Source organism: Megalobrama amblycephala, linkage group LG12, assembly GCF_018812025.1.
Source record: "Megalobrama amblycephala isolate DHTTF-2021 linkage group LG12, ASM1881202v1, whole genome shotgun sequence".
Lineage (NCBI taxonomy): Eukaryota > Metazoa > Chordata > Actinopteri > Cypriniformes > Xenocyprididae > Megalobrama > Megalobrama amblycephala.
This window is the reverse complement of record NC_063055.1, coordinates 35,695,894-35,710,081: the sequence shown is the minus strand read 5'-3', so window position 1 is coordinate 35,710,081 and position 14,188 is coordinate 35,695,894. Positions and strand designations below refer to the sequence as shown.

At 37.3% G+C, this 14,188-nt stretch overlaps 1 protein-coding gene across 2 annotated transcripts in view; it reads left to right on the top strand.

Moving 5' to 3' along the window:
* The window catches only part of bin3 (bridging integrator 3), a 78,204-nt gene continuing 64,016 nt past the window's right edge, over nt 1-14,188 (top strand). For both annotated transcript variants that reach the window (XM_048210875.1, XM_048210874.1), the window contains exon 1: nt 1-183. Coding sequence is in view for 1 of the 2 variants with exons in the window: in XM_048210874.1 (XP_048066831.1) it covers nt 176-183 (8 nt within the window). In the remaining variant the exon portion in view is untranslated. The remainder of the gene's footprint in view (nt 184-14,188) is intronic.

Genomic DNA, 14,188 nt, shown 5'->3' with positions numbered 1-14,188 from the left:
GCGCGCTTGTAGTTTGACCTCTCCGCTTTCCGTAGTTTAAATCCTCTCGACCTCTGACTTGCAGTAAACTTCTCTACTTCCTGCTCGCTGTCCGACTCTTAAAAGGCTGAAAAGGCGATGTTTTTAAAAGAAAAGGATTACATTTCGATTGATTTGGACTGAATTTCACCACAAGATGAGCTGGTATGTATCACAGCGCTTATGTGGGTTAATAAATAATAATAAAGCGTTTGTTTTCGGGCGACGTGAAGTGACGCTGGTTGTGTTTCAATACATAGTGAGCTACCTACCTAGACTGCACTTCGCGCGTTCGAATACAACTAAAATGCTGTCCAGTTAGGCAGCGCGCGAGCTTTTGACACGCAGCCGTTGACTGTGGCTAGCGAGCTCGCGAGGCACTAATTTAACCGTGTTTGAGGTCACGAATGAGTTTAAACGTCCCGTTTAAACTCAGAAAAGCGATGTTTGGTTGTTGGGAATTTCAGATTTGTTTTAAATGTTCTGTATTTCTCGCTTTCACTGTATCTCTTGTTAGCACTTGGTGTATTTCCCTAGTTACAGTAGCTAAGTTAGCTCACAAGCCCCCGGAGACACAATGTTTACAGTTTGATTTATCAATGTTCCACTTCTTATATATACTTCATGAGTATAGTTTATTTGATTCTTATTTTTAGCTCCTTTAATTATAAAAGAGCATGTATAAATAGAGTGTTATAAATGTAGACACCCTGTGATAGGTGTACATGAATCATTTACAATGAATCAGACCCAAAAGGGTTTTACAGTCTGGAACAGGAACATTGAAATGTTTTATTCTGCATTTAGAAAACCATAAGAAATCAGAAGAAACCAGTAGCCTTCACTGATCTGAAGAACCTGTAATGTAATGCAACATCACAAACTTTAAATCTAAATAATTATATACAGTACACATGACTCTAGATAACAATGAGGTTCTTTGCTGAGTTGTCTTATAAAGAAGATCCTATTTTCAAGTGTTGTTCCCTTCGTAAGTCTCTGAGTCGGTCTTTCACTGGATTCCAGTAAACTAGGGACTTTTAAGCATTTGTTTTAGGCTGAACACAATGGACCACTGTCGGCTTGTGTAGTTTTGCCTTGTCAGTTTGTTTTACTTTCATCAAGATGTAAGAGAACTTAGGAAGACATTGCCATTAAACTACAAAGGTTTGGCGGATTTGTGTTTAGATAACATAATAATTTGCCACGCTGCTCCAACAAATACACAAAGTGATTTTGTGATGATTAGCAGTTTTTCAGTTCAGTGGCGCTTATATGTTCATCATGTGAATTGTAATCGTCCACTACGGTAACTCTTGAAAGCTGGCATTTAAAATTACATGTGGATCTTATAAATGTCTGTTTCTGCAGATTTCTGTAAAGTCGTAATGTAACGGAAGTAGCAACAGATCTTTTTCTTTCCATTTGTGATGTACATCCGAGTGAAACGAATTATTGAAAAGAAAAAAAATGTAAGGTGGGGGTGTGGTTTTGTGCATCTGTTGTTGATTGGATGAAGGAAGATCTGATGTGAGCTTGAAGTCGGTTGTAAGAAAGAGGCAGAGGTTAAGCTGAAGATTGAGTTATGACATTTTGATTAAAAATTGCAATGAATGTTCACAATAAGATAAATAATTTGCATTTAGAAAACAAATATGGTGATTTTTCCATTTCATGCTGACTTTAAAGGGTTAGTTCACCCAAAAATGAAAATTCTGTCATTTATTACTCACCCTCATGCCGTTCCACATCCGTAAGACCTTCGTTAATCTTCGGAACACAAATTAAGATATTTTTGTTGAAATCCGATGGCTCCGTGAGGCCTGCATAGACAGCAATGACACTTCCTCTCTCAAGTTCCATTAATGTACACATTTAACACATTTAAATCAGTTCATGTGAGTACAGTGGTTCAATATTAATATTATAAAGCGACGAGAATATTTTTGGTGCGCCAAAAAAAAAAAAAAATAACGACTTGTATAGTGATGGCCGATTTCAAAACACTGCTTCAGGAAGCTTCAGAGCGTTATGAATCAGCGTATCGAATCATGATTTGGATCGCGTATCAAACCGCCAAACTGCTGAAATCACGTGACTTTGGCGCTCCGAACCGCTGATTCGACACGCTGATTCTTTATGCTCCGAATCTTCCTGAAGCAGTGTTTTGAAATCAGCCATCACTATATAAGTCGTTATTTTTATTTTATTTTTTTTGGCGCACCAAAAATATTCTCGTCGCTTTATAATATTAATATTGAGCCACTGTACTCACATGAACTGATTTAAATGTGTTAAATGTGTACATTAATGGAACTTGAGAGAGGAAATGTCATTGCTGGCAATGCAGGCCTCACAGAGCCATCGGATTTCAACAAAATATCTTAATTTGTTTTCTGAAGATGAACGAAGGTCTTACGGGTGTGGAACGTCATGAGGGTGAGTAATAAATGACAGAATTTTCATTTTTGGGTGAACTAACCCTTTAAATTTTCATTGTCCAATCATAACTTGATTACACTGCATGCAGCAAAGCTGACTTGGTTTGTTAAAGGGATAGTTCACCCAAAAATGAAAATTATCCCATGATTTACTCACCCTCAAGCCATCCTAGGTTGACTATCTTCTATGACTATCTTCTTTCAGATGTACACAATAAGATTAAAAAATATCCTGGCTCTTCCAAGCTTTATAATGGCAGTGAATGGGGCTCAACATTTTGAAGCCCAAAAAAGTGCATCCACCCATCATAAAAATAATCCATACAACTCCAGGGAGTTAATTATGGCCTTCTGAAGTGAAGCAATGGGATTTGTAAGAAAAATATCCATATTTAAAACTTTATAAACTATAATAACTGCCTTCCGGCAACGTCTGTATGCGAGTTGAGTTCCAGCGGAAGAGTGACCTCTGACCCGGTACGTGAGAGTAGATGCCTCTCGTGGTTCAAACAAATAGGGCTGGGCAACAAACTCAAGCTCCTCTGACATTTCTCTTTAAAAATTCCTGTTTTAGACTATTAATTCGTGCCTGGTGTTTTGTCTTGCTCTGTCATTCTTCTGCCGGAACGAGACTCATGTACGGCTGTTACCGGAGGCCAGTTATTATAGTTTATAAAGGTTTAAATATGGATATTTCTCTTACAAAAACCCATCGCTTCGTTTCAGAAGGCCTTTATTAACTCCTTGGAGTCATATAGATTACTTTTATGATAGATGGATGCACTTTTTTGGGCTTCAAAATCTTGAGCCCCATTCACTGCCATTATAAAGCTTGGAAGAGCCAGGATATTTTTTTATTATAACTCTTATTGTGTTCGTCTGCAAGAAGATAGTCATATACACCTAGAATGGCTTGAGGGTGAGTAAATCATGGGATCATTTTCATTTTTGGGTGAACTATCCCTTTAAGGTCACTAGTTTCAGTCTGAACGATTGGCATAATGTGAATGAACTTGGGATGCTGAGGGGATGATGAACAGGCATGCATTTGTTTTGGCTCATGGCTTTGTGACCACAAAGAAGTGATCCACTTCATGCAAAAATTTGTGTCATAACTCATAAAGTCCACTCTGGCTGAAACGATTCAGCATTTTAACGTCACAGAACATCAAAACGTCATTCTTTGGAGAGTCCAAAGCAGAGGGGAGATTGCTTTTCTGGCTTTTCCTTCTGACGTATTAAACATTCTACCATTTGCATTGTCAGATGTTCAACTTCGGAAACTGAATCCACGTCACAGGGCCCTACTGAAAGGTCAGCGGCCAGCAGAGGATGCTTCCTCTCTAGTATGCTTAGTGTTGGGGTGAAGGCCCGAATGAGCCGGTGGTGAAAGAGTCCTTTATGAACCAGGCTGACCCACTGCATTCATTCAGGGCCTCTTGCTAGATAGAGTGACGTGGCCGTTCTGACACTGGGGTCGCCATGAAAACAATTGCCGCTCCCTAGTCTTCAACCAAGTCTCTGTGCTCCTTGTAGATAAGATCCCAACATAAAACTGCAGCCTCAACAGATAGAGCTTCCATTAGCTGACTTCTCCACTCGGGCTGATGTGTAGCGTGAGTCAAGTTTGCCTGTTCTCGGCATAATTTTTGCTGCAAGTCTGAACGGAGCTTTGTTCGTGCTTCTGTCACTAGCACGTCTGCGATTGTGCTGATAGCGTAAAGCCTTAGATTCCAGAACAGGGCACCTTTCATGATTATGGGCATCTGGGAATGGAGAGGATTTTGTTTAGGTCAACATGAAAGTGTCACATCTATACAGCAATCATTTAGTAACTCTGCAGAATTACCCGCAGTAATGTAACGCTTCATTTTAATTCTAAAGGTCACATCTGTTGGCCTTGAGCATGAATGTCTACGGTGTCCTTTTTCTGATGAAATTATAAATCTGAGATTTGGGGCATAAACTATCAAACATTTGAGATTCATTCTGTGGGTTCTTCAGTATGTTTGATTTCAATCAGTCAATCCTTTTGTACACTCAAAAAAACATTTTGTTGGCTCAACAAAAAAAAAAATGAACGCAACAGCTTGCATCAGTTTTTTTTTTTAAATTGACAACTTTGAGTGAAATTACATTCAGGAACTAAATTTGTAGCATAAACACAAATTTTTAAGTTGATTACTCAAAATAATTAAGGCTACATCCACACGAAGCTAGAGCTTTCCCTATCCAATCTTTTTTTTTTTTTCCTCGTTCTAAAAAAAATTCTGTAAACACGGCGTCGTCTCAAGAAATATCTGTGTACACATGAAACCACTGAAACGGACACAAAACCATGTAGTATACATGCCAAACCAGTATGTGGTGCTATAATTCTGCGACAGAGATACACTAAAAATGGAGAAGAAGATTTGGAGCATGCGCATAAATCTTGCACGCTGTATATAAACCCAACACAACAATCCATAATCATTTGTTGCTCACCGTAGTAGCAAAGAAGCAGAAGATTTTTGCTTTAGTAAAGCTAATAGGCTCAGTAGCTTCTGCGGCACGAATATAAGCGTATAGTCCGGCATTGTTGTTGTTGCTGTTACGCGATGTAGCGGTGTCTGACTAGGGTCGAGACGTGGGGTGATGACATCCTCGTCTCACAAAATATACGGATTGGCTGTACACACGAAAACGTAAGGGTGTCGTTTTCAGATTTATCCACTCTGGGACCAGGGGTGTATTCCAGAAAGCAGGGTTAACTTACTGTCACATATACCCTGAACTCTCGGTTGATTAACCCAAACCTTGCTTACTCGAGGTATGCTGGTTCCAAAAATGCATCCGGGAATAAGTTCAGCCAACCCAGAGTATGTTCCCGGTTAACACACAAGACATTCTCAACAGAGCGACGAATCGATGATTCACCATGGAAACAGACGCTAAGAAAAAGCGCGCCATTCTACTTCATTCTTCTTCTTTTGTTTAATGCCGATTTACATAACCTACTTGGTGCACATCACCACCTATTGGGTGGTTGTGCAATAATTTTTAATCTTAATATTGTTTGTTTGATGCTAATTATTTAATAAAATATCACATATATGATATGTATTTTATTATAGAAATTATAGCATAGAAAATGTCCTGTTATAAAGATTAAGAAGTAGATCCATGTGTGCTATGACAATAAAATTCATATATTAGAATTGAATAAACATTTATATATTGTATAATATAACATTGTGTATATAACTGTAACTATATAACAAATTTAGATACATTAATATAACCATATTGATAATATAACACACATCTAAATTCCTCTTAAGCTAACTAACCCTTGAACATAACCTGCTCCGGAGCAGGTTATGTTCAGAGAGCAAGTTGCTATGGTTACTTACATACCCTAAAAGTTACCTCCGTTTTGAGGTTATCTGCTTACTTACTCTTAAACATACCCAGGTATGTCACATAACCTGCTTTCTGGAATACCCCCCAGGTTTCAAAAAATAGAGGTTTCAGGCTCCCAAAACACCGGATCGGTCTTGATGAAACGCTGATACGATGCAAATTTTACGTGTACAGCTAAATGTGTCTCCGTGTGTAGTCTCTCCAACTGTTTGAGTTGTAGCCCTGAAACCAATTAATCTTACCCATGACAGTTCAAATCCACAGCTATCATCGCACATGCTTAACTTGGATAGTTTCTCATGTGTTTTTTAATAAACAAGTAAGATATTAATTGTCACTTGTCTACTCTTCTGCACAATGGTAACCACAAAAACTTCAGCATTACAGAAACTCTTTTAAATGTCAAACATGACAGCATTAAACATTAACGGGTCTTTTCTTGCACTAAAAAAAAAAAAAATAAAAAAAAAATAATGCTTATTTTCAACATTTATTCTCCTTATCCAGTCCTATGCAAAGCATGCTGGGAACTAGAAATCCACTTGCTAATTTCCGAAGTTATCAAGACAATTTCATTAAGTTACTACAACTTACTACTACTACTACTACTACTACTACTACAAAAAAAAAAAAAAAAAAAAAAAAAAAAAAAATCAATTAACGCAGAAATTTGAGTTTAAATTACACACAATATTAAGTTGATGCAATGATCAACATTATTATGTCAACCGGACTCAACAAAATAATGTTTGCAACTTAAAGGGTTTAATTAAAACAATAAATTAAATTTTCTAACTTGCAACCATGGAGTTATTTTTTTTAAATATTATAACAATATAATTAATGAACGAGAATACTTTTAATAATTTATAATTATATTTCTCTAACTTTATTTACTTTTTTCCCCTCAAATAATTTTGTGAGCTGAATTGCACTCCTCCGCAGGCCCTGTCTTTGACACCCCTGAGATACAAGATGGTTGGATGGCAAGTTGGAGAGAGTGAAAATGAGAAACTATGCAAGTGATATTTGTGCAATATTTATATATATATTTATTTAAATGTGAGCTTATGGTGAATAATCTCAAATGTAAAATCTCAGAATGTGGGAAAGATCATTCAGCAAACTGGAACAGATGTCACTTGTATTTCGGTTCTTTTGGTCCGGACCAAAAAAGAAAATGATCCATTTAGTCTGGCTTGCTAAGCATTCACACTGTCATTAAGACTGGACCTAAAGATATAAAAAATGTAAAAAAAAAAGGCATTTATGACGTACATTTTGTCAAACATCCAAAACAATGCTGTGTGCTAAGCTAAATGCACTCATGTGTGTACATATGATGGTATTTTTTACCATCTGAGAACTTATGAAGAGCTTATAAAATGTGCAAAAGTGTCAAAACAGTGCCAGGAGTTCCTCCTTCCTACACACAGATGAAGATCTGCTGCAAGGATACTGTAACGAGAAAAAGCAAGTATGCTTGAGCGTTCTGTGCTTTTTAGCATCTTGTGACATCACGTCCTGTTTTGCCTTTGATCCTTGTTGCGTCAAACTACACCAGAGTTCCACTTTTTCCGTGATCTCGGTCCGTTTTTTTTTTTAAACGCACCAGGGTTCGGATGGCAGCATTCACACTTATTCAAATGAACTGCACTACAAATGAACAGAGCAATCGTAACTCTGGTGCAGTTTGACTGAAATATGAATGCAACATGGACCAAAGACATGTAAACGAACCAAAAACAGGATATGATGTCACAAGATGTGACCCTAAAAAAGCATACCTGGTTTTTCTTTTCATATCAAGATGTTGCCCGTTACAGTTCGGTACAGGCATCAGAACCGCGTGTCCTTGCAGCAGATCTTCATTTGTGTGTGAGGGATTCCTGATACTGTTTTGACCCCTTTACACATTTTATAAGCTCTTCACAAGTTGTCAGCTCCATCATATTCCGTCATGTGTACGCACATACAGCATTGCAGGACGTTCGACAAGTTCTGTCCCAAACTATATGTCATAAAAGCCTTTTTTTTTTTTTTTTTTTTTTTTTAAGGTTCGGTGTTAAAAATGACAGCGTGAATGCTTAGTAAACCAGGACTAAATGTATCATTTTCTTTTTTTGATCCAGACCAAAAGATCCAAGAGAACCGAACTACAAGTGTGAACACACTGTAAGTCTCCGATCTCATTCATAGCAGACCACTGAAGTTAGCTTGAAATGGGTCTTACACTATGACCAGGCATGATGCCACGTTCACTCTTCCATGTTAATCTTGAGTTTCCTGATCTGCCACAACTGTGATCTACAAACACATTTTTGTTTTGTCGGACTGGGAAATCCCGCCCCCAGTGAAATCTCGATGGCCTCAGAATTCTGCTCCACATAGCTGTATATTAAGCATCAAATATGTACTGTTTGGCTGTATTTCTTTCACCTCATAGCTGTATTTCAGACCGTGTTAGATAGTATTTCTTAACTGTAACATGCAGTAAGCTGTGCAGCACAAGTTTTACTTAAAATATTCAAAACTGAATCCAAAAATACTCCATCATGTGACCATTATCTCTTCAGACACCACCTGATGTCCATAGTTTCTACATCGAGTTTGGATGGTCAACACTGTAATTAACAGATTAAAATGGAAGGTTAATTACCACTCATTACCGTCTTGTTTTGATGTCCAAAAGACGCCATTGGTTGACATAATAAACTCAGTATTTAGCAGCAGCAGCAGCATCCCTGTAATGATATCATGCACAAATTTGCAAACCAAAATGACACGATGCCACACAGGATACTGTTGTGAACAGTATCTCCATAAATAATATTTCATATTCTGTCTCGTTATACCGCAGACAGGAAGTTCCTACAGTAAACCCCTGGTATTTTCCCATAATCCTTTAAATATCTCTGATGTCAGATTGTCTTAATAGTTAATGATAAAAGCATATATTGAAAGACATATTTGTAATCATTTTTATTTATTTATTTTTTTTACATTAAACGTATTATTGATTGCTTTGACAAGTATTGACAAGTCTGGGCATTTTACTGTCCAGAAATGCACCTAAATCCACTACTTTATTGGCTTCAGCAGTGATAATGAGCTTAAAGTGTGTTAATATTGCATTTAAAAAAAAAATGTCTATGATTTAAGTTTCCTTCATTTTATGTGACCTCTTCAAGAGCATGGGATCGGATCGTACGGCCTAACCGCTTACTTAAATAAGCCTGTATGTAAAAATGGCCTTGTATGCGAAGAACCTTCGCTGCAGATTCCCACAGTACAAAATCATCCCACTGAATTTCTTCCTTCCTGTCAGAACCTTGACATCCTGTCAAACCTTGACATCCTGACTTATACAGCTCTGGTGTTAATGTGGTAATCTTTATTAGTAGAGCCTGAAGGAATAGTTCATCACCAAATAAAGAATCTGTCATCGTTTATTCACCCTGTTTTCCAGCTCATAAGACTGACTTCCATGAAACACAAAAGAAGTTCTCTTAGATACACTTCTTGTTTTCCATATGATGAAAGTAAATGATGACAGATGCTGCCAAGCCCCCCCAAAAAAGTTAAAAAATGTACCATTAAAAACCCCATAAAACTAGCCCACATGACTCATGTGCCAAAAAAAAAAGTCGCTGTTTGGATTTTAATAGGCAAATACTTAAGAGTCTTTGGATAAATCATTATAACAGTGATTATTATTTTATCTAGCATGTTATATGTTTGGCAACAATTCTTTTTAACCCTAAAAGATGGAGTGTGTAGCTTTTCGTTTCTTAAACAACCATGTATTAAGATGTATCATGGTCATATTCCAAAATGACAATGTCAAGATTCATCAGGCTCAAATTGTGAAAGAATTGTTGGGAGGGAGCATGAAGAATCATTTTCACACATGAATCGGCACTGACCTCAGTGTAAGTCTTTGGGTTGTGCTGGAGAAGACTTTACAGAGTGCTCACCTGTTGCATTTGGTGAAGATCTTGACCAAAAAATGATGCACCTCTCGATGGAAATAAATGTTGTGATGTTATTTCCATCAAGAGGTGCATCAATTTTTGGTCAAGATCTTGTATTGACAATGGAAGAGGTGTAAAGTCTCCTCCAGCACATCCCGAAGACTTTCAATAAAATCAAGGTCTGGACTCAGAAGTGCCGATTCATGTGTGAAAATGATTCTTCATGCTCTCTGAACCATTCTTTCATAATTTTAACCCTGGTGAATCTTGACATTGTCATCCAGGAATATGGTCGTGATGTGTTTTCCTGCATGGTTGTTTAAGAAATAAAGCTACACACTCCATCTTTAAGGGTTAAAAGAACCATTGCCAAATATATAACATGCTAGACACTATGGAGGACCAGGGGTGCCACTTAAAAATAAAAAGAAGAATCAATTAGTTAATTTAATAATTCAAACATAAAAATTTACATAAATGAATCACTTTTTATATGGGCAAATTAATAGACATATTTAAAGTTGTTTGTTTAATTCCTGTTTTTAAATGTAGTTTAATAAAACAATACATTTAAAAATCTTTTTTGAATGTATAAATAAATAGACAAATTTGAAATGGGATATTTAATTCATTTTTTAAAACTTAGATCAATAAAACAATAAAAAGTACATTAGTAAATCATTTTAAATGCGCATTTAAATTGCTTTTTTAAAAAGAATTTGGCAAATGCTTTTCTTTATCCATTTGTCAATCGAGTGGTAAAATGCCATTGGACAGTACACACGTGGGAGCAACCAATCAACTTTCCCCTCGATTTGAAGAGCCAATCCTCTCTCACTTGTAACATTCACTGTCATTGGACAGTTAGTACGGTGACCTGGAGGGGACATGTTCGGTTCACTTAGTTCTGTCGTGGCCACAACATATAAACTCATGGGAACGTGATAATATGTCGTGGCCACAAGATATTAATTCGTGGGAATGTGATAATAAGTTGTGGCCACAAGATCATTTTGTCGAGGTAACGACATCCTTATGTCGTGGCCACGAGATGTAAAGTCGTGGACTCTAGATCATATGTTAAAGGAACGACATAATTTCTCATGGCCATGAGTTAAATGCGTAAAAAACCTGCGCAACCATAGCAACCTGGAATTATCACAAATGGACAATTCCATAATAATATTTTTAATTAAGAATGAAAATTTAAAAACAGGAATTAAATAAACAACTTTAAATATGTCTATTAATTTGCCCATATAAAAAGTGAATCATTTATATACATTTTTATGTTTGAATTATTAAATTAATTAATTGATTCTTCTTTTTATTTTTAAGTGGCACCCCTGGTTCTCCATAAGACACATCATAATCACTGTAATAATGATCCTTTCATAGATTCTTAAGTATTTGCCTATTAAAATCCAAACAATGACTTTTTTTGGCCGGGAAGTGTATATTCTAAATGTTTTAAAGTCATAGAATTGTTTTCTGTGTGAAACGTGCCCAAAAGTCGTTATTAACTAAAAATGTTGATGCAATATCTCGTGATGCTCGATGATGTCATTGGAATGGGGCGTTGATGTGAAACGTAGAAACTTGGCAAACAAGTCTTTAATGTTAATGAAGGAATTTTGGTATGTGATTTTTCCATGCTGTGTTTCAATAACATTGCAACACTATGTACCAATGAGCTTTTAGATGCAAATATAAAGCTAATCATTTTGATTATGATTGCAGGTTGTTTACGCATTTAACTCGTTGCCATGAGAAATGATCTCGTTCCCTCGACATAGGATCTCAAGGCCACGACTTACATCGAGTGGCCATGACATAAGGATGTCGTTTCCTCGAAAAAATGATCTCGTGGCCACGACTTACTACGTTCCCGCGAGCTGATATGTCATGGCAATGACAAAACTAAGTGAACCAAACACATCCCCAGTTTTGCTGTTGTAATTTTTTAATTTCTTTTTTATTTAGTATTTGTTCATTTTTCTTATTTTAGTTCATTAGTTGTATTTATTTTAGTACTTCAACTTATACTATTATTATTTTTATTTTATTTTTTAATGGTTTTACTTTTTATTCACAAATGTGTGCATACACACGGTTACAGAATGAGACCCAAAGAGCATCCATAGTGAACGAAAATCCCTCTTCTTTCAATGACGAATGGATTTCCTCTGTCAAATCATTTAGGACATCTAGTTGAGCAATACTTACTTATGTGTGACTTGCTTACGAAGATGAACTCACCTTTCTGACGACATGAAAGGAGAGACAACAGGTCTTGATGTTGCAACTCACTACGTCATCACACAGATGAAACAATTGACTTCAGTCTGGCTTCTTACTTTCTCTTTTTTTTGCTTGCCGAGCTCTGAGTGATGGCTGTTTATGTAATTTTGGCAGTAGTAAACTGTTTTTGGGGTGAGTCAGCGGTAGGACTTCAGGAAGTTCTGTGGGTGATGACTTGTAGTTTTCCATGATGATTTAGGCATAACAGCAGCATGACAAAAGGTGAACTTTGTGTTCCTTGGAACGGGGCTGTATCTTATCTTTAAAAAGTGATTTAAAACGTATTTACTTTTTTAGTGAGTAATAAATATTTGTACGCACATTTTTTTTTAAGGTTATATATATATATATATATGTGTGTGTGTGTATGTTCCCTCTGATGGTACATTAAAAAGTGAGTACACCCCTCACATTTTTGTAAATATTTTATTACATCTTTTCATGTGACAACACTGAAGAAATGACACTTTGCTACAATGTAAAGTAGTGAGTGTACAGCTTGTATAACAGTGTAAATTTGCTGTCCCCTCAAAATAACTCAACACACAGCCATTAATGTCTAAACCACTGGACACAAAAGTGAGTACACCCCTAAGTGAAAATGTCCAAATTGGGCCCAAACTGTCAATATTTTGTGTGGCCACCATTATTTTCCAGCACTGCCTTAACCCTCTTGGGCATGGAGTTCACCAGAGCTTCACAGGTTGTCACTGGAGTCCTCTTCCACTCCTCCATGACGACATCACGGAGCTGGTGGATGTTAGAGACCTTGCGCTCCTCCACCTTCCATTTGAGGATGCGCCACAGATGCTCAATAGGGTTTAGGTCTGGAGACATGCTTGGCCAATTCAGCTCAGCTTCTTTAGTAAGGCAGTGGTTGTATTGGAGGTGTGTTTGGGGTTATTATCATGTTGGAATACTGCCCTGCGGCCCAGTCTCCAAAGGGAGGGGATCATGCTCTGCTCATTCATGGTTCCCTCAATGAACTGTAGCTCCCCAGTGCCGGCAGCACTCATGCAGCCCCAGACCATGACACTCCCACCACCATGCTTGACTGTAGGCAAGACACACTTGTCTTTGTACTCCTCATCTGGTTGCCGGCACACACGCTTGACACCATCTGAACCAAACAAGTTTATCTTGGTCTCATCAGACCAGAGGACAGTAATCTATGTCCTTAGTCTGCTTGTCTTCAGCAAACTGTTTACGGGCTTTCTTGTGCATCATCTTTAGAAAAGGCTTCCTTCTTGTAGCCTACGCCATCTTTATGTAGAGCAACATTTTTTTTTTTTTTTTCAAATCCTCAGAGAGTTCTTTGCCATGAGGTGCCATGTTGAACTTCCAGTGACCAGTATGAGAGAGTGAGAGCGATAACACCAAATTTAACAAACCTGCTCCCCATTCACACCTGAGACCGTGTAACACTAACGGGTCACATGACACCAAGCAGACTAGATATATTTAAAACAATGTAGGGCACTTTTTACTGGTAACACAAGACATTTGGCATTATCAGGACCTACAAATATTGCCCAATTGCATTATTATACATTATATTCAACATTATATATAGTAGTCCAATGTAGAAATGACACTAAAACTTTGTAAACTTGAATTTTTTCTCACACAATAATTTTCATTTAGGATGAACTATACACAATACATAATGTCACTATCCACAATATATATTGTTGCATTCGTTTTATCTATGCATTGATTGTCTGTTCTTCTTCTGCACTTTTTTTCCCCCCCTGTTGTGGTGTTTAGCAAACAGCATTGCATTACCGCGCGCCCCATTCTCGATTGGTGTGTGTGGATCACCCATGACTGACCGTATTTGGCATCTGACTGTGGTCGTCTGTACTGTGACGGTTCGGGACGAATACATGTACCCTTACACCCCATATATATATATGTGTGATCCACAAAACTGAATAAATAAGCTTTCCATTGATGTATGGTTTGTTAGGATAGGACAATATTTGGCCCCGAGAGACAACTGAAAACCTGGAATCTGAGGGTGGGTGCAAGAAATTGAGAAAATTGCCT